This window comes from Rhinopithecus bieti, unplaced genomic scaffold (assembly GCF_001698545.2).
Source record: "Rhinopithecus bieti isolate Rb0 unplaced genomic scaffold, ASM169854v2 scaffold_36008, whole genome shotgun sequence".
In the NCBI taxonomy this organism is placed as follows: Eukaryota; Metazoa; Chordata; class Mammalia; order Primates; family Cercopithecidae; genus Rhinopithecus; species Rhinopithecus bieti.
In genome coordinates this window covers 863,524-888,277 of record NW_016816204.1, presented here as the reverse complement: position 1 = coordinate 888,277, position 24,754 = coordinate 863,524, and the positions used below count along the sequence as shown (strand labels likewise).

Below are 24,754 nucleotides of genomic sequence, written 5' to 3'. Positions count from 1 at the left end.
AAAAAAAAAAAAAAAAAAAAAAACAAACAAAAAAAAAAACCACAATAAAAAAATTACAATCTCCATACTAGAATTCAGGCAATTTTCATCTTTCCTCTTTATACTTTAGTGTGCTTCCTAGAATGGCTGCAGTGCTTTTCTATATTTTATAATTAAAATAGTCATACAAAAAGAGAATAAACACAACATATACACAGCCAAAGAATAATAAACACCCACACACCCATGTGCCCACCACCCAATTTAAGAAATAGAAAAATAAACCATGAGTTTAAGCCTCTCCAACTGATTACATATCCTTACATGAAATCCACCCTCCACCTTCTACAGAACACAACTATCCTGAATTTTGTGAAAAGCATTTCCTTTTTCTCTACAGACTTATCACAAGCATGTACCCCTGAACAATATGTTCTTCAGTTTTGCCTGGTTTTGATTTATATATAAATGGAATCATGATTCATATACTCTTCTATGACTTGCTTTTTTCAATCAATGTGATGTTTTATGAGATTAGCCCAAGTTGTCGTATGCAGCTGCAGAATTCATTTTCATTACTGTATAGTATTTTACTATTGGAATAAACCATAATTTTTAAATCCACTCTAGTGTAGTTGGAATGTGTTATTTAAATTTTTCTACAATCTCAAAATACACTACTTTGAACATTCTCAAATATATCTTCTGGCACATTATGTATCAAGAAGTTTTCTACAATGTATTTCTAGGGGTAGAATTGCGAGGGGGTTACATGGTGCAAGTTCAATTCGACTAAGTTATGGTAAACTGTTTTCCTAAGTAGTGATATCAATTTATATTCCAGCTAGCAATGTATGTCAAGTCCTCATTATCCCACATTTTTGGTAACATGAACTTTTTTTTTTTTTTTTTTTTGAGATAGACTCTATCTGTCATGCTTGAGTGCAGCAGTGTAATCAAGGCTCACTGCAACCTCAACCTTTTGGGCTCAAGTATTTTTCCATCTCAGCCTCCCAAGTAGGTGGGACCAGAGGCACACACCAACATGCCCCGATAATTTTTAAAAATGTTTTCGTAGAGATAGGATCTCACTTTGTTGTCTATGGTGGTCTCAAACTCCTGAGCTCAGCGATCCTCCTGCCTCAGCCTCTCAAAGTGCTGGGATTACAGATGTGAGCCACCACCGCCTAGCAGTAACAATTTTATTAGATTTTTAAATGTCTACCAAACTGAAGGGTATGACTTAATTTACATTTCTTAGATTACTAATGAGGGAAAGCACTTTTCATATGCTCAGGGGTTATTTGGGTTTCCTATCCTGAAAAAGGCCTGTTTGTAGCTTTGTCTATTTTTCTCTTGACTCATGTATTATTTATTTATTTATTTATTGAGACAGAGTTTCGCTCTTGTTGCCCAGGCTGGAGTACAATGGCACAATCTCAGCTCACCACAACCCTCCGTCCTCCAGGTTCAAGTGATTCTCCTGCCTCAGCCTCCCAAATAGCTGGGATTACAGGCATGTGCCACCACGCCCGGCTAATTTTGTATTTTTAGTAGAGACAGGGTTTCTCCATGTTGGTCAAGTCGGTCTCAAACTCCAGACCTCAAGTGATCTGCCCACCTCAGCCTCCCAAAGTGCTGGGATTACAGGTGTGAGCCACCGCACCCGGCCTTTTATTTATTTTTTATAGGAATTCTCTGGAGTTCTATGCTGGATACTAATCTTCTGTTACATATATATGTTGAAGATATTTTCTCCAGGTTTGTAGCCTTGTCTCTTTGCATTCTTTATGGAGTCTTTAGATAAATGAAAGTTTCTGAATTTCTATAGTAAAATTTATCAATTTCCTAACTTTTTTTCATGTCGTATTTAATAAGTACTTCCCTATCCCTGAGGTCATGATACTCTCTCATAGTTTCTTCTAAAACTTTAAAAAAAAAAAAAAAATTGGCCGGGCACGGTGGCTCAAGCCTGTAATCCCAGCACTTTAGGAGGCCGAGACGGGCGGATCACGAGGTCAGGAGATCGAGACCATCCTGGCTAACACGGTGAAACCCCGTCTCTACTAAAAAAATACAAAAATCTAGCCGGGCGAGGTGGCGGGCGCCTGTAGTCCCAGCTACTTGGGAGGCTGAGGCAGGAGAATGGCCTCAGCAGGAGAATGGCGTAAACCCGGGAGGCGGAGCTTGCAGTGAGCTGAGATCTGGCCACTGCACTCCAGACCGGGCGACAGAGCGAGACTCCAGCACTTTGGGAGGCCAAGGAGGGCAGATCACGAGGTCAGGAGATCGACACCATCCTGGCTAACATGGTGAAACCCCGTATCTACTAAAAACACAAAAAATTAGCCGAACATGGTGGCAGGTGCATGTAGTCTCAGCTACGGGAGGCTGAGGCAGGAGAATGGCGTGAAACCGGGAGGCGGAGCTTGCAGTAAGCTGAGATTGCACCACCGAACTCCAGCCTGGGAGACAGCGAGACTCCGTCTCAAAAAAAGAAAAAAAATTGAGACGGAGTCTCACTCTGTCACCTAGGCTGGAGTATAGTGGCACAAACACAGCTCACTGCAGCCTTGACCTCTTGGGCTCAAGCGAACCTGCCTCAGCCTCCCAAGTAGCTTGGCCAACAGGTGCGCACCACCATGCCTGGCTAATTTTTGACTTGTTGTAGAGACAGGATCTCATTTTGTTGCCGAGGCTAGTCTCGAACTCTTAGGCAGAAGCGATCCTCCCACCTTGGCCTCCCAGAGTGCTGAGGTTAGAGGTGTGAGTCACATTTTAGTCCTTAATTCATCTGAAATTCTTACTTTTGGTATGGTATGAAATAGGAAACTTAATTTCCTTTTTTCTTTTCCCTATAGGGATAACTAATTGTCTAAACACCATTCATTGAAAAATCCACTTTCTCCTTAGATTCACAGGGCAAGTAGCAAGTTTCCTATATGACTATTTCTGAACCACAAATTTTGTTCCACTGATTTACTTGCCATACTGTGTAGATACCACATTATCTTAATTATTATAGTTTTATAATAATTCTTGATATCTCATAAAGTATGTTAGTCATTAATACTGTTTGGCAAATATCTCTGGTCTTACCCCTCTCAAGGATCACCATAGGACTACAGTTCCAGGTTCCCTTGTGGGTCAGTGGGACAAGATTAGTTTTATTTCAATGAGCTGTGAGCAGAAGTAACCTGCTGAGCATTAACTGCCTATGCAAAACCCTCCAAAGCTCTTTTTTCCCCCTGGCTTAGCAACTAATATTTTATATGGTGGTCAAGCATGGTGCTGTTCATGCCAGCACCTTGAGAGGCCAAGGTGGGAAGATGACTTGAGGCCAGGAATTCAAGACCAGCCTTGGGTAACACAGCAAGGCCTCATCTCTACCAAAAAAATAAATAAATAAAAAGGAGTTGGGTATGGTGGCACACATCTATAGTCCTAGCTACTTGGGAGGCTGAGGCACAGAATTGCTTGACCCCAGGAAACTAAGGCTGCAGTGAACTATGACTGGTACCACTGTACTCCAGGCTGGGTGACAGAGCAAGATCCTATCTCTAAAAAACAATAATACTCAATACAATTGTAGCTTTGGTACCTAAGTGATATAATCAGTCGTATCCCCACTTATCTTCAGTGAATGAGAAATAAATCTTTGGTATATTAATCACAGGGAGTTTAGTGTTCTTTGTTACCACAATATAATTTAGCACACTCTGGGCCAGGAATGGTAGCTCATGCCTGTAATCCCAGCACTTTGGGAAGCCAAAGTGAAAGGACTGCTTGAGCCCAGGAGTTCAAAACCAGCCTAGGCAACATAGTCAGAACCCATCTCTACCAAAAATTTAAAACTCAGTCAGACATGGTAGCACATGCCTGTGGTGCCAGCTACTCGGGAGGCAGAGGCAAGAGGACTCCTTGAGCCCAGGAGGTCGAGGCTGCAGTGAACTGTAATAGCCCCACTACACCTCAGCCTGGGCAACAGAACAAGATCCTATTTCAAATAAATAAATAAATAACTTAGCCTGCCTACTCTGAAGTCACACTCTGTTGTTATTTTTCAGTAGTGTCCTATTTTTCCCTGTTTGTTACGTAAATTTCAGAACTGTCTTTTCTCAACTTCCAAAATAAGCCTACTGATCAGAGTATACATGAGTACAACCACATTGGAAAACAAATGGCATTATCTAAAAAAGTTGAAGACGTACATATTCTATGATCTAGCAATTCCAGTCCTGGGCATGTGTACAAAAGAAATGTGTACACATAGGTAAACACGTACAAAAATGTTCTTAGTAATACTCTTCATAAAAATAAAAAACTGGAAACAATCCAAATGACTGCCAACATTTGGGTAGTTGGTAGTCATTTGGTAGAAGAGATCACCAACGGCGATTTATTTACACAAAGAAATAACAAGGTCAGGCACAGTGGCTCACGTCTGTAATCTCAGCACTTTGGGAGGCCAAGGTGGGCAGATCACCTGAGGTCAGCAGGCTTGAGACCAGCCTGGCCAACACGGAGAAACCTGTCTCTACTAGAAATACAAAATTAGCCAGGCATGGTGGCGCATCCCTGTAATTCCACCTACTCAGGAGGATGAGGCAGAAGAATCGCTTGAAACCGGGAGGCAGAGGTTGCAGCAAGCCGAGATAGCACCATTGCACTACAGCCTGGTCAATAAGAGCGAAACTCTGCCTCAAAAATAAAAAAAAAAAAAGAAAGAAAAGAAAAGAAAAAAAAAAATACCATACAATAATGAAAATGAACCAGACCTACACACAACAATGTAGATGCTCTCATAAACATATTGCTGAGCTAAGAAACACACACAAAATTTACATAGAATGATTCCATTTACAATGAAGTCTCAAAAACAGGTAATTTTTAAATTAGATTAAGAATAAATATATAGGTAGTAAAACATCCGATAAAACAAGGAAATGGGCCAGGCACGATGACTCACGCCTGTAATCCCAGCACTTTAGGGGGCCAAGGCGGGTGGATCACAAGGTCAAGAGTTCGAGACCAGCCTGACCAACATGGTGAAACCCCGCCTCTACTAAAAATACAAAAATTAGCCAGGCATGGTGACATGCACCTGTAATCCCACCTACTTGGGAGGCTGAGGCAGGAGAATCACTTGAACCCGGGAGGTGGAGGTTGCAGTGAGGTGAGATTATCCCCCTGCCTCCCCGCCGGGGCAACACAGTGGAACTTTTTCCAAAAAAAAAAAAAAAAAAAAAATGAAATGATTACCACAAACATTAGGAAGTCCCTGGGAGAAAAGAGATCTGTTTGAGAAAAAAGGGAGGATAATTTTCTTTCTTTTTTTTGTTTTGTTTTGAGACAGTGTCTTGCTCTGTTGCCCAGGCTGGAGTGCAGTGGTACGGTCCTGGCTCACTGCAACCTCCACTTCCCAGGTTCAAGTGATTCGCATACCTCAGCCTCCTGAGTAGCTGGGATTATGGGCATGTGCCACCACACCCGGCTAATTTTTTGTATTTTTAGTAGAGATAGGGTTTCGCCATGTTGGCCAGACTGGTCTTGAACTCCTTACACCCAGGTGATCTACCCACCTCAGCCTCCCAAAGTGCTGGGATTACAGGTGTGAGCCACCACGCCCTGCCAGTACTGGCAATTTTCTATTTTGACTTGAAGAGTTATTGCAAGGGTGTTGACTTTGATTGCTCGTTATACTGGATCTCTGAGGAGGTTTTACACAAATGTCTTATACCATTTTTGTAAGATTTATTCATATTTACTGCATATACTTTGTTGCTATTATAAAATGCTTTTTAAATTGCATTTTCTGTTTGTTGCCAGCTATAGAAACAGAACTGGGCTGGGCACAGTGGCTCACGCCTGTAATCCCAGCACTTTGGGAGACCGAGGTGGGTGGATCACCTGAGGTCAGGAGTTCGGGACCAGCCTGGCCAACATGGTGAAACCCCAGCTCTACTAAAAATACAAAAAATTAGCCAGGCATGGTGGTGGGTGCCTGTAATCCCAGCTACTCGGGAGGCTGAGGCAGGAGAATCACTTGAACCTGGGAGGCAGAGGTTGCAGTGAGCTGAGATCGCACCATTGCACTCCAGTCTGTGCAACAAGAGCAAAAGTCCGTCTCAAAAAAAAAAAAAGAAATAGAACTGAATGTTATGCCTTGATGCAACAACCCACTATACTCTCTTATTGTTGCTTCTGACTTATCAGTAGATTGAGTTTTCTTGTAACAGTCATATCATCTGCAAATAACAGCAACTTTGTTTCATCCTTTATAATCTTTATATCTTTCCTTTGGTTTTGTCTTATTTACAATGATTAGAATCTAGTTCAATAATGAACTGTATTGTTTTCATGTTCTATAAATGTATTTTAATTTTTTATATTTTTTTTAGAGACAGGATCTTGCTCTATCACCCTGGCTGGAGTGTAACGGCACAATCATAGCTCACTTCAGTGTTGAACTCCTGGGCTCAAGTGATCCTCCCACCTCAGCCTTCAGAGTAGCTGAGTCTACAGGTATGTGCCACTATGCCCCACTAATTTTATTTTTCTGTAGAGATGGGGTCTTGCTATGTTGCCCAGGCTGGTCTCACATTGCTGGCTTCAAGTGATCCTCCCATCTTAGCCTCCCAAAGCATTGGGAATACAGGCATAGCCACTGCTCACAGCCCTATAAAAGTAGTTTTAAAGTGGGGAACAACGGGCATGGTGGCAAGCGCCCATAGTCCCAGCTACTTGGGAGGTGAGGCAGGAGAATCGCTTGTTCAAACCCGGGAGGCAGAGGTTGCAGTGAGCGGAGATCGCGAGACTAGGCAAAAAAAAAAAAAAAAAAAAAAAAATTAAAGTGGGGAACAAAAGAGACATCGTACAGGAGGACCCAGGTGCTGATGGCTCATTTCAAGTTTACTCCTTCATATGTTTATCACCCTTTCCCTTCCCTCAGAAAATGAAGCCCTACATCCTGGATGAGGGAATAGCTGTTGAAAACTGGCTATTCTAACAATTTAAACTTCTTAAATACTAAAATCAAGTTCAGCTCATCCACACTTCCAAATTAATCTATCTGCATTACAAGTCTGTAATTTTCAAATCAAGTATACAATAATTAAAAGAATAGAAACAATGCCATCTAAAACGTGAAGTGTGTTCAAACTAGAGCCTAATTATTTAACATCTATATAGCACTGAGGAACTGAAAAGCACTTAGGGGAAAAAAATCAAACTTTTAATACACTCCCAACACAACAAATGAGGCAGTGAAGAAAATAAATCCTGCTTGGTGGCCCGGGCGCGGTGGCTCAAGCCTGTAATCCCAGCACTTTGGGAGGCCGAGACGGGCGGATCACGGGGTCAGGAGATCGAGACCATCCTGGCTAACACGGTGAAACCCCGTCTCTACTAAAAAATACAGAAAACTAGCCGGGCGAGGTGGCAGGCGCCTGTAGTCCCAGCTACTCGGGAGGCTGAGGCAGGAGAATGGCGTAAACCCGGGAGGCAGAGCTTGCAGTGAGCTGAGATCCGGCCACTGCACTCCAGCCTGGGCAACAGAGCGAAACTCCGTCTCAAAAAATAAATAAATAAATAAATAAATAAATCTCTTGGTTAGATCAGGCAGTGATGTAATGAGGAAAGTACTAGAATTCTAACACATCCCCAGAATTATGAAGACCCAAAATATAGCCTTTGATAAATGCATCTCCATGCCCATTTATCTATCTACCACAAGCAACTGTCTCTCTGAAAGAGTCCCAAAATATTTCCTCAGCCCAACAAATTGACAATTTCCCTTCTGTACTTGTGTATCTCAGAGGGTAGTCTAGTGGTTGGCTTTCTTCATCTTTCTAGGTTATATAATGATACTGATTTATATTAAGTAACAGTTTGTCCCTCAGGAAAATGAAATATAACAAGAGTGTAGCAGCCAGTTCTCCAGAGTCCTACCCAGATCAATGAAGAGTACAGCACAGTCCTGACTAGTCAAAGGCCTGTCAGAGGTCATATAAGTGCTCTCATCCCTTCTCCGTACAGACAAGAGTTTCCAGAGTTAGACAGTTCTTCTACTAGGGACTTCTCCGGGATTCACATTTCACTAGTAAGTATCCCAAACATGTTTTGCTTTTTTGTTTTTCTCTCTTTCTGAATGACTTTTGTCGTTGTTGTTTGTTTTTTTCTCCCTAGCATGGCTCTAATGCCATGAATCAGACTTCTTTTGGACTTACTGACCACGGGACTACTGTATTTCTTCTTTATGTAAGTTAGATACTTAATGTATCTTTCAGAAATCAGATAAAATGCCCTTTGGATGGACCCCTGTCTAAATGGGCACAGTAAGAAATGTTATATTCAACTTGTAAGAGATTTGGTTTTATTAAAATTCGTATTTGAACTCCCCAATAAACCAATAATTTATATTCTATATTTGTTACAAGTTATAATGGTTCCAGCTGGGCGTGATGGCTCACGCCTGTAATCCCAGCACTTTGGGAGGCTGAGGCGGGCATCACCTGAATCAGGAGTTGGGAGACCAGCCTGGCCAATACAGTGAAACCCCGTCTCTACTAAAAATTAAAATCAGCCAGGCGTGGTGGTGGGCGCCTTGGGAGGCTATTTGGGAGGCTCCCTATTTGGGAGTCAGGAGTTCAAGACCAGCCTGGCCAACATGGTGAAATCCCATCTCCACTAAAATATATTTCAAAACTAGTCACCACCTACTGGGGAGGCGGAGGCAGGAGAATCATTTGAATCTGGGAGGGGGAGGTTGCAGTGAGCCGAGACTGCACCATTGCACACCAGCCTGGGTGACGAGCAAAACTCCATCTCAAAAAGAAAACAAAACAAAAAAACAAGTTATAATGGTTCCAAACAAAGGGTAGAAAACAAGATGTTTATGACCCAAGTGGCAAAAAGTTCAGAAGACTCACTTATCTCTTTCTAAAAATATCTGCCCGGCCGGGTGCAGTGGCTCACACCTGTAATCCTAGCACTTTGGGAGGCCGAGGCAGGCAGATCACCTGAAGTCAGGAGTTTGAGACCAGTCTGGCCAACATGGCGAAACCCCGTCTCTACAAAAAAATACAAAAATTAACGGAGCATGGTGGTGCGCGCCTATAATCCCAGCTACTCAGGAGGCTGAGACAGAAGAATTGCTTGAACCCAGGAGGCAGAGATTGCAGTGAGCTGAGATCGCACCAGTGCACTCCAGCCTGGGTGACAGAATGAGACTCCATCTCACAAAAAAAAAGGGGGGGAAGCATACTTGCATAGTATTCTGTCACATCAAAAAGAGCTGCATAAGCAAAACAGGTTCAGTAAAAGAGACTACCCAAGTCAAGTACTAATTCTTTCAAGCAAGCAAACCAATCATATCCATTTTTGCACTAAACCACAGGTAGATAATTCAGTAACAAATTCTTTAGCATCATCCTGATTAACCAAACCACCTTGATATTGACCATGTGGCCACCCAATGGTAGTGAGAAGAAACTAATTGGAAGTACTTACCTTGAGAGCACAAAAGATGCAGGAATCTCCCATGCACTTGTGAGTTGTAAGCTGCCTAAAGCTACGTCGGAAGATATCCAAGTGCCACAAAACCTGGTGAGAAAGGGAAAACATTTCATTACTCTATAAAAAGCCACCATTGGCCGGGCGCGGTGGCTCAAGCCTGTAATCCCAGCACTTTGGGAGGCCGAGACAGGCGGATCACGAGGTCAGGAGATCGAGACCATCCTGGCTAATACGGTGAAACCCTGTCTGTAATAGAAAATACAAAAAACTAGCCGGGCAACGAGGCGGGCGCCTGTAGTCCCAGCTACTCGGGAGGCTGAGACAGGAGAATGGCGTGAACCTGGGAGGCGGAGCTTGCAGTGAGCTGAGATCCGGCCACTGCACTCCAGCCTGGGCGGGAAAAAAAAACCCCCCATAAGAAAAAAAAAAAAAAAAAAAAAGCCACCATTTAATTTTTAAAGTCAAAGAGTTCAAACAAACATAGGTAATGACTGCAGAAGATATCTTTATTCCCAGAGAAAACTTCATTCTAGTATATTAAAACAAATGTGAAAAATGGTGAGATATCTAACAAGAAAAGTAAATGGTCATATTCTGGGAAAGATTTTAATTTGAACATAAAGTGAAGGTGATACAGTTAAAATATGACATGACATACATCAAATGTGATCCTGAAGAGGAAATTTATGGGTTAAAGCTGAAGAATAAGGATTTACATTAATGATCCACACAAGAAAACCAAGAATATTTTACAACTTATATTAGAAATGTGAACCCATAGAAATGTGAACTGTAGTGTGGAATTGCATTTTTGTTAGAACTCTCAATTTTTAGACATTTCTAAGAGAAGTGTGATCTCCTCTGGCCGGGCGCGGTGGCTCAAGCCTGTAATCCCAGCACTTTGGGAGGCCGAGATGGGCGGATCATGAGGTCAGGAGATCGAGACCATCCTGGCTAACACGGTGAAACCCCGTCTCTACTAAAAAATACAAAAAACTAGCCGGGCGAGGTGGCGGGCGCCTGTAGTCCCAGCTGCTCGGGAGGCTGAGGCAGGAGAATGGCGTGAACCCGGGAGGCGGAGCTTGCAGTAAGCTGAGATCCGGCCACTGCACTCCAGCCTGGGCGACAGAGCGAGACTCCGTCTCAAAAAAAAAAAAAAGAGAGAGAAGTGTGATCTCCTTAAGTCAATAGGGTAAAAAATTATGATTTCTATACTTTTGTTGAAATGGAAAAAAAATATGATATTAACAGTGATAAATCATGTTATAGTATATACCCTTGATGGGATGTGTTGAAAATGGCACTATACTTTTGTGGTCTTCGTCCCCAAAACCTATTACCCTAGTCTAATCATGAGAAAAGCATTAGACAAATTCCAATAGGGGAAGGGGAATATCCAAAAAAATACTTGATCAGTACTCCTCAAAACTGTCAAAGATTATCAAAAACATAAACATTCTGAGAAAATGTCACAGCTAAGAGCCTAAGAAGACATGACAAGTAAATCTAAATGTGGTATCCTGGATGAAATCTTGGGCCAGGAAAGGACAGCAGGTAAAAACTAAGGAAATCTGAATAGATTGCAATTTTTATTTAAAAAAGAAATAATGTAATATATAGCATAACGCCTTAGGAAGCTCCCCCTTGCTAGGAAAGCATTTAATGTCATAATATGTGAAAAAGCATAATTTCTGGAGCCCCAGATGACAGCACACCTCTGGAGCTTCTTCTCACTTATATGTCTCAAGATCCATACTCTAAAAGTTCTTTGAAACTGGCTATGCTCCCAAGTAAATAACATCTTGTTATAACAAATGTAATAGGTTCAACTCATCTGTGGCAAATACAGCTTTGAAACCAAAAGTCAGAATATTAGCTCATAGCAACAACTATTCTCAACATGTAAACATGATTATAATAGGGACTCCAAAACCACCAATGCCTCAATCATTAAGTATGGATACAGAAATATGTATATGTGTGTGTGTGTATACATATATATAATGTATTGTATATGGCACTGGAAATTAGAATGGAAACTCATAAATAGCATTGTTTCAACTGACAATATAAATAGACCACATAGAAAAAAAAATTATAAAAATGGACTATGGCCAAGAAGGGGGTAAACATACACATTTATATCAATGCCTTATTTTGCCTGCTTCTAAATCACAAAAGTATTATCAGGATAAAAAGTAACTAAAAAAACTAATATGTGGCCAGGTGTGGTGGCTCATGCCTATAATCCCAGCATTTTGGGAGGCCAACGCAGGAGGATCATTTGAGCCCAGGAGTTCAAGACCAGCCTAGGCAATTATAGTGAGATCCCCTCTCTACAAACAATTAAAAAAAAAAAATTAGCCAGGTATGGTGGCACGTGTCTGTAGTCCTAGCTACTAGGGAGGCTGAGGTGGGAGGATCACTTGAGCCCAGGATGTTAAGGCTGCAGTGAGCTATGAGTACACCACTGCACTCCAGCCTTGGCGACAGAGTGAGACCCCTGGCTCCAAAAAAAATAAGAAATAAAGAAAGAAAACTAATATGCATCATCCAGGACAAAAACCTAGCCAACTCCACCTAAACACATGAAATTTGTGGTAATAATTAGGGAAAGCACTTAAATTTTTTTTATAGGGTTGCCAGCACATAATTTTTTTTTGTTGTTGTTTTCAAATAAAACTTAAAAACTGAGAAAAAGGCTGGGTGCCGTGGCACACACCTGTAAGCCCAGCACTTTGGGAGGCCGAGGTGGGCAGATTACCTGAGATCAGGAGTTCAAGACCAGCCCAGCCAAAATGGCGAAACCCTGTCTCTACTAAATGTACAAAAATTAGCCCGGCATGGTGGCAGATGGTCTGTAATCCCAGCTATTCAGGAAGCTAAGGCAGGAGAATCGCTTGAACCCAAGAGGCGGAGATGGCAGTGAGCTGAGATCCCACCACTTCACTCCAGCCTGGGCGACAGAGCGAGACTCCGTCTCAAAAATAAATAAATAAAAACTGAGAAAGAGCATGAAACTTTTATTACTTAGATAAGCTTGGCAACATTCTTCTATTATGAATGAGGAAACTCAGACACTATTACCTGTACAAGGTCACAAGACTAGTCTACAGAATGGCTAAAACTAGAACCCAGGTCTCCTCCCAATGCCCAAGACCATTGTTCTTTATACTAAACATCTTGTCTTCTCTCATAGCAACCCATTTTCTCATAACATCTGAGGAGTCAAGCTAATATTTTACCCAAGTATATCTTGGGTGGCAAATTTCATTTACTTTTACACTGAAGAGCAGAAAAGAAGAGAAAGTAATTACTTGAAAGTTAGGCCAAGGGGGATGAACTTAACACGCTATGGGCGTGACTGGGCAAAGCAGACAGACAGAAAGCTTTGGGATTCTAAGACCACTCAAGTAGCAAGCAACAGTGAAAGGGAAAATGTAGGGTAGATAATCACCTTAAGGGAATTTACTTTCCCCTAGCTCTATTCAAGTGTATCTGACTAGACACCAGTTATGAGCCAAAACAGGAGAGCTCAAAGGGAGGAGATAAATTGGACAAAGACTAGACTCCATTCAATATGTGGGCCAAAAGCCTGAATATTAAGAGACAAGATTAACATACCTGAAAGTCTTTGACTTGTGGAAAGAATTTTGCTTCTATACTAGAGAAAAGCAACTAGGATAACACACCTTGCTCGCAAAAGGAAAAACAGAAAACAGGCCAGGCGCAGTGGCTCATGCCTGTAATCCCAGCACTTTGGGAGGCTCCGAGGCAGGTGGATCACTTGAGGCTAGGAGTTCAAAACCAGCCTGGCCAATATGGTAAAACCCTGTCTCTACTAAAAATACACAAATTAGCCAGGTGTGGTGATGCACAGCTGTAATTCCACCTACTTGGGTGGCTGAAGCATGAGAATTGCTTGAACCGCTGAGATCACCCATGGTCCCAGCTACTCAGGAGGCTAAGGCAGGAGGATCAACTGAGCCCTGGAGGTCAAGGCTGCAGTGAGCTGTGATTGGGCCACTATACTCCAGCCTGGGCAATAGAATGAAACTCTGTCTCAAAAAAAAAAAAAAGAAAAGAAAAGAAAAATAGGAACCGGTAGAGATTGTTCAGGAAAAAAAGTTGATAAATAGAAAGATGAGCCAGGCACGGTGGTTCACGCCTGTAATCCCAGCACTTTGGGAGGCTAAGGCGGGTGGATCACAACGTCAGGGGTTCAAGACCAGCCTGACAAATATGGTGAAACCCCATCTCTACTAAAAATACACAAATTAGCCAGGCATGGTGGTGGGCACCCATAGCCCCAGCTACTGAGGAGGCTGAGGCAAGAGAATCGCTTGAACCCGGGAGACGGAGGTTGCAGTGAGCCAAGATCACGCCACTGTACTCCAGCCTAGGCAACACAGCAAGACTCCATCTGAAAGATCACCTGGCCCATTTACCTCCCTTTAGGCATGTAAATAATAGTAGTTAAAGTTATTATTTTTTCTCTTACTATTATTAATCCCTCTTTTTGTAAATGAGGTAATTGAGATTCAAAGAGATAAAGTGACTTGCCAAAGATCACACAGATAAATGTAAAAATGACCTCAGGTTACTAACCTCAAACAGAGACTATCAAGAATTTTATTTAAAAAGAGTTACCAGAAATACAGCATCAGCAATTAAAAGTCAAAGTTCACCAAAAATAATTACCCTTACCTGCAGGGCACTGTTGAGGAAGCAGCTGTTTTGCCCTGGCTCATTGCTGAGGCCTTTGCTGGGGGCTATGGAGGTTGAGCTTCGAGGTGCAAATATCCCTTGTACACTACCACGACCCCCTGAAAAATAATTTCTCTTCCAAGACATTATTGTTCACATTTAGCCTGAAAAAAAACGGAGAAGGTTTTGTGCCTTTTTGGCAGGAATTTATGTCTACTAAAGTTCTAAAAGGAAAGGGAATCTAGAATTTAGTGAATTTATGTTGGAAGATTTTGAGTTTACCACCTTCCAAATATCATCTGCATAGTTCAAGGGACTCAGGTATCCTCCTAGATCTAGATGACAGAGTCCTTCCTCACTTGTTCCAAACAATCTCCAAAATGTAACATGGCACAGGACTAATGCAAACAGAGAAATCCTTAAGTATTGCTTCCTTCTATTTTTATTGAACAGCCTCAATAAAGTCCTGGTAAAGTGGGTGTAATTCTCAGCTCCAGCAGCATCCAGAATCAGGGTAAGATGTGTTCTTCAAGCTTGTTGATGATGCTTCTTATAGACTGAAGATTTTTCCAACTGGAAGGAGAGGCAGACAGATAAGCAAGAATCCAACATAACCCTCCTTGCCCTCCATTGCCTTGTCTCATCATCCTCTGAAGCAAAAACTCAAATTCTGAGCAACTGCAAAAGGTTCCACAAAGCCAAGAAGAAGCCTGTTTGAATCATCTGAGGTTTTGTTGATGTTCTTGCTGCTTCTTTTAATGTGCCCCAAACTTCTATTGTCCCATCCAGATCTTCAGCAAGTCTCTCCTCTTTCTTCTGGGACTAGAATAGCCAGCTATGTCAGAGAGCTTTAACAGAAATAAAAAAAATCAAAAGCTTGCGTCACTTAATGACTCTACTGGCTTTGGACTGTTCTGCCAAGATCAACGTTGCCTCACCTCTTGCTATAAACTTGAAACCTTGGCAAACAAAACCAAAAAAAAAAAAAAAAAAAAAAAAAAAAGAGAGAGAGAGAGAGACACCCAAACTAAAGAGATGGAAAAAAGGTATGAACAGCTTTACTTTCAGGGGAAAATTATCTGCAATTTTCTTGAAACACAAGAAAGTTGATCTGGATAGAAATAAAAACCAAATACAAACTTTCCAGTATCAGGCTAACACAAAACAAATCACCAAGTAAGCACACACCAACTAGGAACTGAAACAGTTTCTTTTGGACATTGTGAATAAAGCACTTTTTAAAAGGTGTTTTCCATGAATATGCTTATGAAAACCTGCTTAAAAGTAGGAAGGCCATGTTAGCAGTCTAAGATCTGTTCTGAGTAAAGATGTTCCATCCAGAGAAACACTGATGGTGAGTAAACCACAGGTCCTTAACATGCCGTTCAAGAGAACTAAATCTTCTCCTGCCCTGTTTGTTTGTTTGTTTCATTTTTGCCAGAGGATCAGAGAGATAATTTGGGTTACAAATCACTTAATCTCCAGATTATATCCAAGGGGTCACAATCAGAGGCAATCCATTGACCAACTTTAGTTTTCAACTAATTAAAATGCCAGTGAGGCAACAGAGAGTAATACCAAAGCAAGTATGTTCCCTGGAAGGAAATCAACACATCTCCAACTTTAAGTTTTCCTATAAGGCTGCCATGTCCATCTACATAAGGAAAAATGTTTAAAAGTTAAGTGTTAAATTTGCCAAGATCAACAATTCCTCAATCTTTTCCCTTCCTTCTCACCATCACATGCACCATCTAAAAACGCAAAAACGCTTTAACATCTTAATCACTCTCTGGGAGATCACCTAGCATTGTCTACAGCATGTCCAGTGGAAAAACTGAGGTACAGGAATATTAAATGGTTGCATAAGACTGTTCTTTCCCTTCTGTAAATTCCCAGACTATTTATAATCTACATGTCACAATTAAAGTATTTGATTATACAGTGTACTGTCACATTATTCTCTATTTTTATTACTCTCTGTTTTATATCGTATCTGTCATAATATGACTACATGAAATGAAATAGTAACTACAGTCAGGTATGTGCTAAACACGATGCTTATGTCCTTTATTTAATATTCACAACAGTCCTATCAGATAGTTATTAATAGTTCCATTTTACAGAAAAGTAAAGGGAGGCTTAAAGACATTAACTTGCCCAATTCAACGCTGGTAAGTGGCAGAGCTAGAAATGTTTGACTATTAAACTATGACTCAATTATATATTTTATTATTCTATTCCAAAAGCTCCTATTACAGTGCTAGTCATAAGGAGGCAGTCAATAAATACTGCCTGATGATTAACATGACACCAGAAAAGAACCCATACCTCCCACACAGACTATAAGACCCTCACCTCTCTACACACACCCTCATACACACCCCACTCAAGGCCACCAAACAACTTCCAACAAGCCATGCAGCATTCCTTCAGCTCAACTGCTGCAAAGGAATGACAAGTACCAAGCCTCCACTTTGCTCACAGCCAAAAGGACTTGGCACACAGGTGGGGTTTCCAATATCCACATTAGGAGCTTAATGAAACTCGGCCTGCTCTATGACACACACTCCTGAGTACAGGGAGCAAAAGGAGAAAAACACAGTAGCAGAGAAAAGATTCTCAGGCTCTGAATGGCAGTATTATGTAGGGTAAAGCAGTAAGTCCTCAGACCTGTTTTAGGTGTGTCACCAACTAGAAGTGACAGCATAAATAAAGACCAGACAAGAGAGGCAGTAACAAGTGGTCCGGAGAAATATTAACACCAAAAACATTTCACTTAAATTGTAGATATAGCATTAAACAACGTAATCCTTCTCCAATAGCCATTTACTGAAGATATGTGATGAGGGGAATTATAGTTTTATCTGTATGGCTCTCACTACCTAGTTTGTGTGTTTGTTTGTTTTATTTTGTTTTGTTTTTTGAGGCGGAATCTCACTCTGTCGCCCAGGCTGGAGTGCAGTCGCGCAATCTTGGCTCACTGCAGCCTCCGCCTCTTAGGTTCAAGCAATTCTCCCACCTCAGCCTCCCAAGTAGCTGGGATTACAGGCATGCACTACCATGCTCAGCTATTTTTTGTATTTTTATATTTAGTAGAGACAGGGTTTCATCATGTTGACCAGGCTGGTCTCCAACTCCTGACCTCAGGTGACCCTCCCGCCTCGGCCTCCCAAAGTGCTGGGATTACAGGCGTGAGCCACCGTGCCTGGTACCTATTATATTTAGTACAGTAACATCCTATACAGGTTTGTAGCATAGGAGCAGTAGGCTATATCATATAATCTAGGTGTGTAGTAGGCTATATCATCTAGGTTTATGCAAATTCTTTTAAATGATATTCACGCAGTGACAAAACCACCTAACAACACATTTCTCAGAACATATCCCTGTTGTCAAGCAAAACATGGCTGCACTTTTGCCATACTTTTACCTAACAATCCTACTCCTAGATATTTTACCATAAAGAAATAAAAAATTGGGCTGGGCGTGGTGGCTCATGCCTAAAATCCGAGAATGGGAGGCCGAGGCTGGTGGATCACTTGAGGTCTGGAGTTCAAGGCAAGCCTGGGCAACAAGGTAAACTTCTAGGAAAGTAAAAGCCAAAACTGGGACGGAAGCATGTCATCTTATTACTTATTACTTATTTCCTTGTGTAACACAGTTACTAAGTTGTATGTCCCACTGTTCCCAATCTGAAAACACTAGCCTCCTGTGGGTAAGCCAAAAACCTTTCCACGTATGATATGATGGAAAACAGTGGGTCTCAACCTTTTTGCAGTGCCTCACACCCCAAGGCAGATTTACCAAGCCACTAATGAAACTTAAGCTTCAGGGCTCTTTCTCTTGCCCAGATTCTCAAGGCCCAATATCTCAATTTCTGTTTCAAAAAATATTTTCCTTAAAGGAGGCCCTCTGAATTGTATAAGTTTCAAGTGTTACAGAATCTAAGTCTGCCCATTCACATTACATAAACTGGGCTTTTATAGTATATGTCACTTGAGAAAAAACATAATTCAAAAAGCTACTTTGAATTCAGTAATACGAATAACTTTGCATTTTATTAATAAAAGAAACACCAATGTTATTCACTGTATAAAATTTGTTTGAACTAAATAGATCTGAATATAATATTTGGTCCACATTTGGATTTTGGATTCTTGTGCTCACAGCAAGTAACTCCACAGTCCACAGGGCTAAATTGAAAAGATCATTACAGATTAAGGCTGCCAGAATTAAAGGCATACCTCTAGAAGCTGGTGACCTTTTAAAAAAAAAACACTTTCTCTGTATTAGTGAAATACAGAGAATGATTCCTTCACAAGTATACACAGTACAGCTTAATGTGCTACCATTTTTCTCAGGCCAAAGTAATAAACCAGGCTCCAGCTGCAGCCACCCTAATTATCCCCCACTGTATTCTTCACCAACAAAGTCAGCTTCTCTCAGCCTCTGTTTCTGAAAAAACCCAAAGCAGTCATTCAAATGGAACTGGCTTGTGCATAAAGGGAGATGAGGCCTGGAAGGACACTGGGCCAGGAGGAGCCTGGCGCCCTAAGAGACAGTGGGGTAAATGAGGTCCAGAGAGCTACAGGTTATTAGCATAAGAGATTCATTATGAGCAGAGCTGGAACTGAACTGAAACCAATGAAGACTAGATAGAATCTGTTCCTGCAAAGCCTGGGAACCCTTTGATAAAACCAGGTGTAAAGTGTGGGAAGTTTCGAAGGAGATGGATTTTTTTTTTTTTTTTTTTTTGAGACAGTCTCGCTCTGTCACCCAGGCTGGAGTGCAGTGGCGTGATCTCGGTTCACTGCAACAGCCACCTCCACCTCCCAGGTTTAAGCAATTCTCCCACCTCAGTACCCGAGTATCTGGGATTACAAGTGTGCGCCACCATGCCCGGCTATTTTTTGTACTTTTAGTAGAGACGGGGTTTCGCCACGTTGGCCAGACTGGTCTTGAACTCCTGGCCTCAAGTGATCCACTCACCTCGGCCTCCCAAAGTGCTGAGATTACAGGCGTGAGCCACCACGCCCAGCCAAGGAGATGGACTTTTTAAGCTAATTAATTTCACAGTAACTAAAGTTCAATAAAGTCTTTAAGGAGACACTACTAATTCGATGTGTAGAGAACTCCAAGACATTAATAAAAACGATAGTATCAACGTATCTCCACTAAGGCATTTATTAACTACAAAGGAAAACACAGTAGTTTCACAATGGAGAAACCCAGCAGAAACTACCTTAACCAAGTGATCAAGGTCAAAATAACCAGTAATAATACATATTGACATCATGAATGCCATGATATGATGTACTGAAAAGGACACAAAATTATTTCTGTGGCATTCTTGCCTAAACTATAATCTCAGTTCAATCATCAGAGAATATCAGACAAATCCAAATTAAGGAATATTTGACAAATAGTCCTCAAATTGATATTGATCAATATTCTACAAAAATGTCAAGGTTATAAAAAACAAAGACTGAGAAACTTTTACAGAATACAGAATAGTAACGAAGAAAAACACCTAAAATGCAATGTGAGATTCTAGATAGGATCCTGGAACAGAAAAAGAACAATGCAGCCCGTGCAAGATGGCCAGCGAGACCCTGTCTCTACAAAACAAAATTTCTGAAACAAAGTCTCGCTCTTGTCGCCCAGGCGGGAGTACAATGGCATGATCTTGGCTCAATGCAACCTCGGTCTCCCAGGTTCAAGCAATTCTCCAGCCTCTGGAGTAGCTGTGATTACAGGCGCCTGCCACCAAGCCCAGCTAATTTTTGTATTTTTAGTAGAGACGGGGTTTCACCATGTTGGCCAGGCTGGTCTGGAACTGCTGACCTAAGGTGATCTGCCCGCCTCGGCCTCCCAAAGTGCTGGGATTACAGGTGTGAGCCACTGCACCCGGCCAAAAAAAATTGTTTTTAATTAGCCAGGCTAATTAATGCTTGCCTGTAGTCCCAGCTACTCAGAAGGGTGAGGCAGGAGGACTTTTTGAGCCTGGGAATTTGAGCCTGTAGTGAGCTATGACTGTGCCACTGCACTCCAGCCAGGGTGACAAAGCAAGACCCCGTCTCTAAAAATAAAAAAGTAAAATAAGTTACAATTTTTAAAAACTGAAAATAAAAAAGGAAAAAGAATAATGGTAGGCAAACGTAAAATTCAGGAAAGTTCTTTAGTTAACAGTGTTGTACCAATACTATTAATTCCTGGTTCTGATAAATGTATTATGGTTATATAAGATGGTATCATTAGAGGTAACTATTTTTGCAACTTTTCTATAAATTCAAAATAAAAAACATTTTAAATTATGCAAATAATTCACTGAAGAAGATGGAACTTTGGGCCCAAAAGGGATTGAGGCATTTGGGTAATAAATATCTATATGTCTAAAGGTAGGTGAACCAAGATAGATTTATAGGAAAAGAAGAGAAGTGGCCAGGCGCGGTGGCTCACGCCTGTAATGCCAACACTTTGGGAGGCTGAGGTGGGCAGATCACGAGGTCAGGAGTTCGAGACCAGTCTGGCCAACATAGCGAAACCCCATCTGTGCTAAAAATACAAAAATTAGCTGGGCATGGTGGCATGTGCCTATAATCCCAGCTACTCGGAGGCTGAGGCAGGAGAATTGCTTGAACCAGGGAGTTGGAGGTTGCAGTGAGCCGAGATCACGCCACTGAACTCCAGCCTAGAAACGGAGCGAGACTTAGTCTCAAAAAAAAAAAAAAAAAAGAGAGACATTGACATAGTTTGTGATCCTAGAGTCCACTGAGGGTTACATGTGAAACCTCTTGGTTTACTATGTTTAACATCACAGTATGGCAATTAATGGGTTGTTTTATTAGTCCAGAAACCTGTTTCTCAGAGCTAAATGTGCACAGAATGAATTAACAGAGAAGTTTAAAACTGCAACATCAGGGTAAGTAAATGTAAAATGATAGGGGTCTTGTTAGGATGATGAAATTATGGATTTTTTCCTTTTTTATATTTTCCAAATTAACTATAATTTATAAATAATCTATAAACTATCACTTCCTTAAAACAGGGGTTTAAACACATTTTCCCTAAAAATAGAGTGAAGGGACTCGAGACCAGAGATAACCAACCATTGAGACCCGTAACATCCTAACAATATGAAAGCTGGTTAATAATTGGTAACTATTTCCTTTTTAGAAACAGAGGGCCTAGTGTGGATCTCTACTTCCTTTCATTCTATTCTCACTGCTGCTGCTACTAAGGTTCAGATCCTCACCACCTCTAGACCACTGCACCACATTACTGACTCACTGCCAGTCCTCTAATCCTACATGTCACTACCACCTGACTCCTAAAACACACTCCACACCATGTCACTCCCCTTTTCAAAATATTTAATGGCTCCTAGAGGGAGATATTCTTTTGGCTGGAAAAGAATAATGGTATTTTTCTAATTCACAGGAAAGAAAATTAATAGATTTTTCACAAGTTTCTCTCCCATAATTTTTTCTTACCTACGTAGTCTACTGCTAGCAATACAAGAACTTGAACAAATAGTAGCAAAATTAAGGGGGGAAAAATCAAGCAGTCAATTGGACCTATTTTAACACCTTTTTTCCTAACTGACTGTGTTAAGCCATTTTTGCATTTCTATAAAGAAATACCCGAGGCTGGGTAATTTATAAAGAAGTTTAATCAGCTCATGGTTCTGCACTCTGTATGGGAAGCATGGCACCAGCATCTGCTCAGTTCTGGCAAGGCCTCAGGGAGCTTACAATCATGACAGACTGCAAAGGGAAGCCCAGGTGTCACATGGCGAGAGAGAAAAGGGGGAGGTCTCAGACTCTCTTCAACAACCAGATCTTGCATGAATTAACTGAGTGAGAATTTAGTCATCACCGAGCTATTCATGAGGGATCCACCCCCAGGATCCAATACCTTCCACTAGGCCCCAACATTGGGGATCACATTTCAGCATTAGATTTGAGGGAACAAACATCCAAATCATATCACTGAATCGTGTTCACGATTGTGATTTTATGCTGCATATTTTGATGTTCACATATTCTGCCAATAAAATTAATTCCTGGCCAGGCACAGTGGCTCACGCCTGTAATCCCAGCATTTTGGAGGCTGAGGTGGGCAGATCACGAGGTCAAGAGATCAAGACCATCCTGGCCAACATGGTGAAACCCCCATCTCTACTAAAAATACAAAAATTAGCTGGGCGTGGTGGCAGGCGCCTGTAGTCCCAGGAGGCTGAGGCAGGAGAATCTTGAACCCGAGAGGCGGAGGTTGCAGTGAGCCAAGATCATGCCACTGCACTCTAGCCTGGTGTTAGAGCAACACTCCATCTCAAAGAAAAAAAATTAATTCCTAATTATAAGATGGAATTAAATATGTCTCACACCAGCGTAAAGTTTGAGAATCACCGGACCTTACCACAAGTTCCAGCTTCATCTACTCATTCACTCACTGATCAGACATTTCATTGATCATTACGTGCCTCTCATTCATCCTCCACTCCAAGTACACTAGACTCCTTTCTGTATAACAAATATACCCTGTCCTCTACTTTCTCATTGTCTTGACTCTAGTATTGCCTCTCTCTGGAATGCCTTTCCTCTCCATTTATTCTTGCTGAAAATCGTAACTATCCTACAAGGAAAAGCCTTCCCAGATCATTCTCTCACCTTCTCACCTTTCCAATCTCCCAATTTATTTCATCCTCTTCTGTGCTCTCAGTGCATGGGGAGGGTCTGGATTACAATACTCACATTCTCCCTCATATTACAGTTATTTGTGTACATGGACTACATTTTATCTTAAGGGCATCTTTTTTATTCCACACAGAGGTTGAATATAATAGGCATTGAATCACTGAGAGTTTCATTGAAAGAGAAAACTTTTTGTTTGAAGGTACCTAGCCTAGAACAACCAATTCTAACATAACATCCTGATAAATTCTGACTCTCCTTAAAGAAAAGAACCGACAAAATGGCCATATCTAGCTTGAGATACTGCTGACAACTTCTTCTAATAGTGACTGTATCAATGGAAACAATATTGGCTTCTGATTCAAGCTTGACAATAGAAAGAGATAAGCATCTACAACCATCAAAAGGGCCAAGCTATTTGTTGATTTATGGGCTGGTTATCTTAAACTCCCCAGCGAATAGTTACTCAACTCAAACAATTTCCTGAGGGCTGGACTTTGGCAGCTTCAAACTATTACATCATGTACAACAGAAGAACTGTATGCTGATAAAGGACAAAAAGTCTTATTTTTATTACACGAGAACTTAGGTAACTGTCATGTATAACAAATTTGTCTAAAACTTGTTAAAAGTAGTTGGAAAGAAAATAAAAGGCATGTTTCACTTTGTTATAACTGACAAATTGTAAGAACTAAGAAATGACAGCTGCAGGTTACTTAGCCCTTCCTTATAATGATCCAGAGTTGTATAATTTACTGACTTCTAAGAGAGGCAGCATGGTAGTAGAAAGAACATAGTGGTTAAAAGTGTACCCTCTGCAGGCCGGGCACAGTGGCTCATGCCTGTAATCCCAGCACTTTGGAAGGCCAAGGCAGGTGGATCACAAGGTCAGGAGATCAAGACCATTCTGGCTAACACAGTGAAACCCCATCTCTACTAAAATACACAAAAAAAATTAGCCAGGCGTGGTGACGAGTGCCTGTGGTCCCAGCTACCCGGGAGGCTGAGGCAGGAGAATGGCGTGAACCCGGGAGGTAGAGTGTGCAGTGAACCAAGATCGCGCCACTGCACCCCAGCCTGAGCGACAGAGTGAGACTCCATCTCAAAAAAAAAAAAAAAGTGTACCTTCTGCAGGGCCAACAATATTGCAGAACCTCGGGAGGTAACATGCTTATAGTGGAGATCCAAAGGTCCCATTCCTAGAGAACATTATGTGAATTATACAACGTGGGGACACAGAGTTAGTGGAATAGAACAGGTCTTGGCTCTACCACCTAACAGTTGTGTCATATTGACCAAGTCATTGAACTAAGTCTTAGGTACTTCATCAGAAAAAAATGGGATTAATAAGTAACACCTGTCTCATAGGATTGTTTTAAGAATTAAATAAAATAATGCAGATATGTATAATTAACCCAGTGCCTAATATGTGGTAAGTGTGGAATAAATGTGTTGATGATGATTATGATGAGGATAACGATGATGAAGAATAAGATGAATCTACATCCCAGTCCTGGCTCCATCACATTCAGGACATTTACTACCTATAATAAATGTGATTTGCTGAAAGGATGCAATAAAATAATGTATGCAGAATACTTAGGGTCAGGTACAAAACAGGAATTCCATAAAGAGTAACTGTGATTATGATTACTGACCATCCTCTATATGCATTCTCTCTCCCCCGTCTCCCTTTCTCTCTTACAGGCAAACACATACACACACATAAAACTACTATAAAAATTTCAGGAGATTGGCCGGGCGCGGTGGCTCAAGCCTGTAATCCCAGCACTTTGGGAGGCCGAGACGGGCGGATCACGAGGTCAGGAGATCGAGACCATCCTGGCTAACACGGT

General features: G+C 41.4%; 1 protein-coding gene across 13 annotated transcripts in view; it reads right to left on the bottom strand.

The window, feature by feature from the left end:
* LOC108516873 (inactive ubiquitin carboxyl-terminal hydrolase 54) overlaps positions 1 to 24,754 on the bottom strand; it is a 114,091-nt gene that overhangs the window by 49,077 nt on the left and 40,260 nt on the right. For 7 of the 13 annotated variants that reach the window (XM_017854555.1, XM_017854557.1, XM_017854565.1 and 4 more), the window contains exons 2-3: positions 14,203 to 15,050; positions 9,490 to 9,582 (exon numbers count right to left, since the gene is read on the bottom strand). In XM_017854555.1, the coding sequence (XP_017710044.1) occupies positions 9,490 to 9,582; positions 14,203 to 14,349 (240 nt within the window). In that variant the 5' untranslated portion in view covers positions 14,350 to 15,050. The remainder of the gene's footprint in view (positions 1 to 9,489; positions 9,583 to 14,202; positions 15,051 to 24,754) is intronic. The other 6 variants (XM_017854560.1, XM_017854558.1, XM_017854559.1 and 3 more) reach the window with 3 other exon arrangements.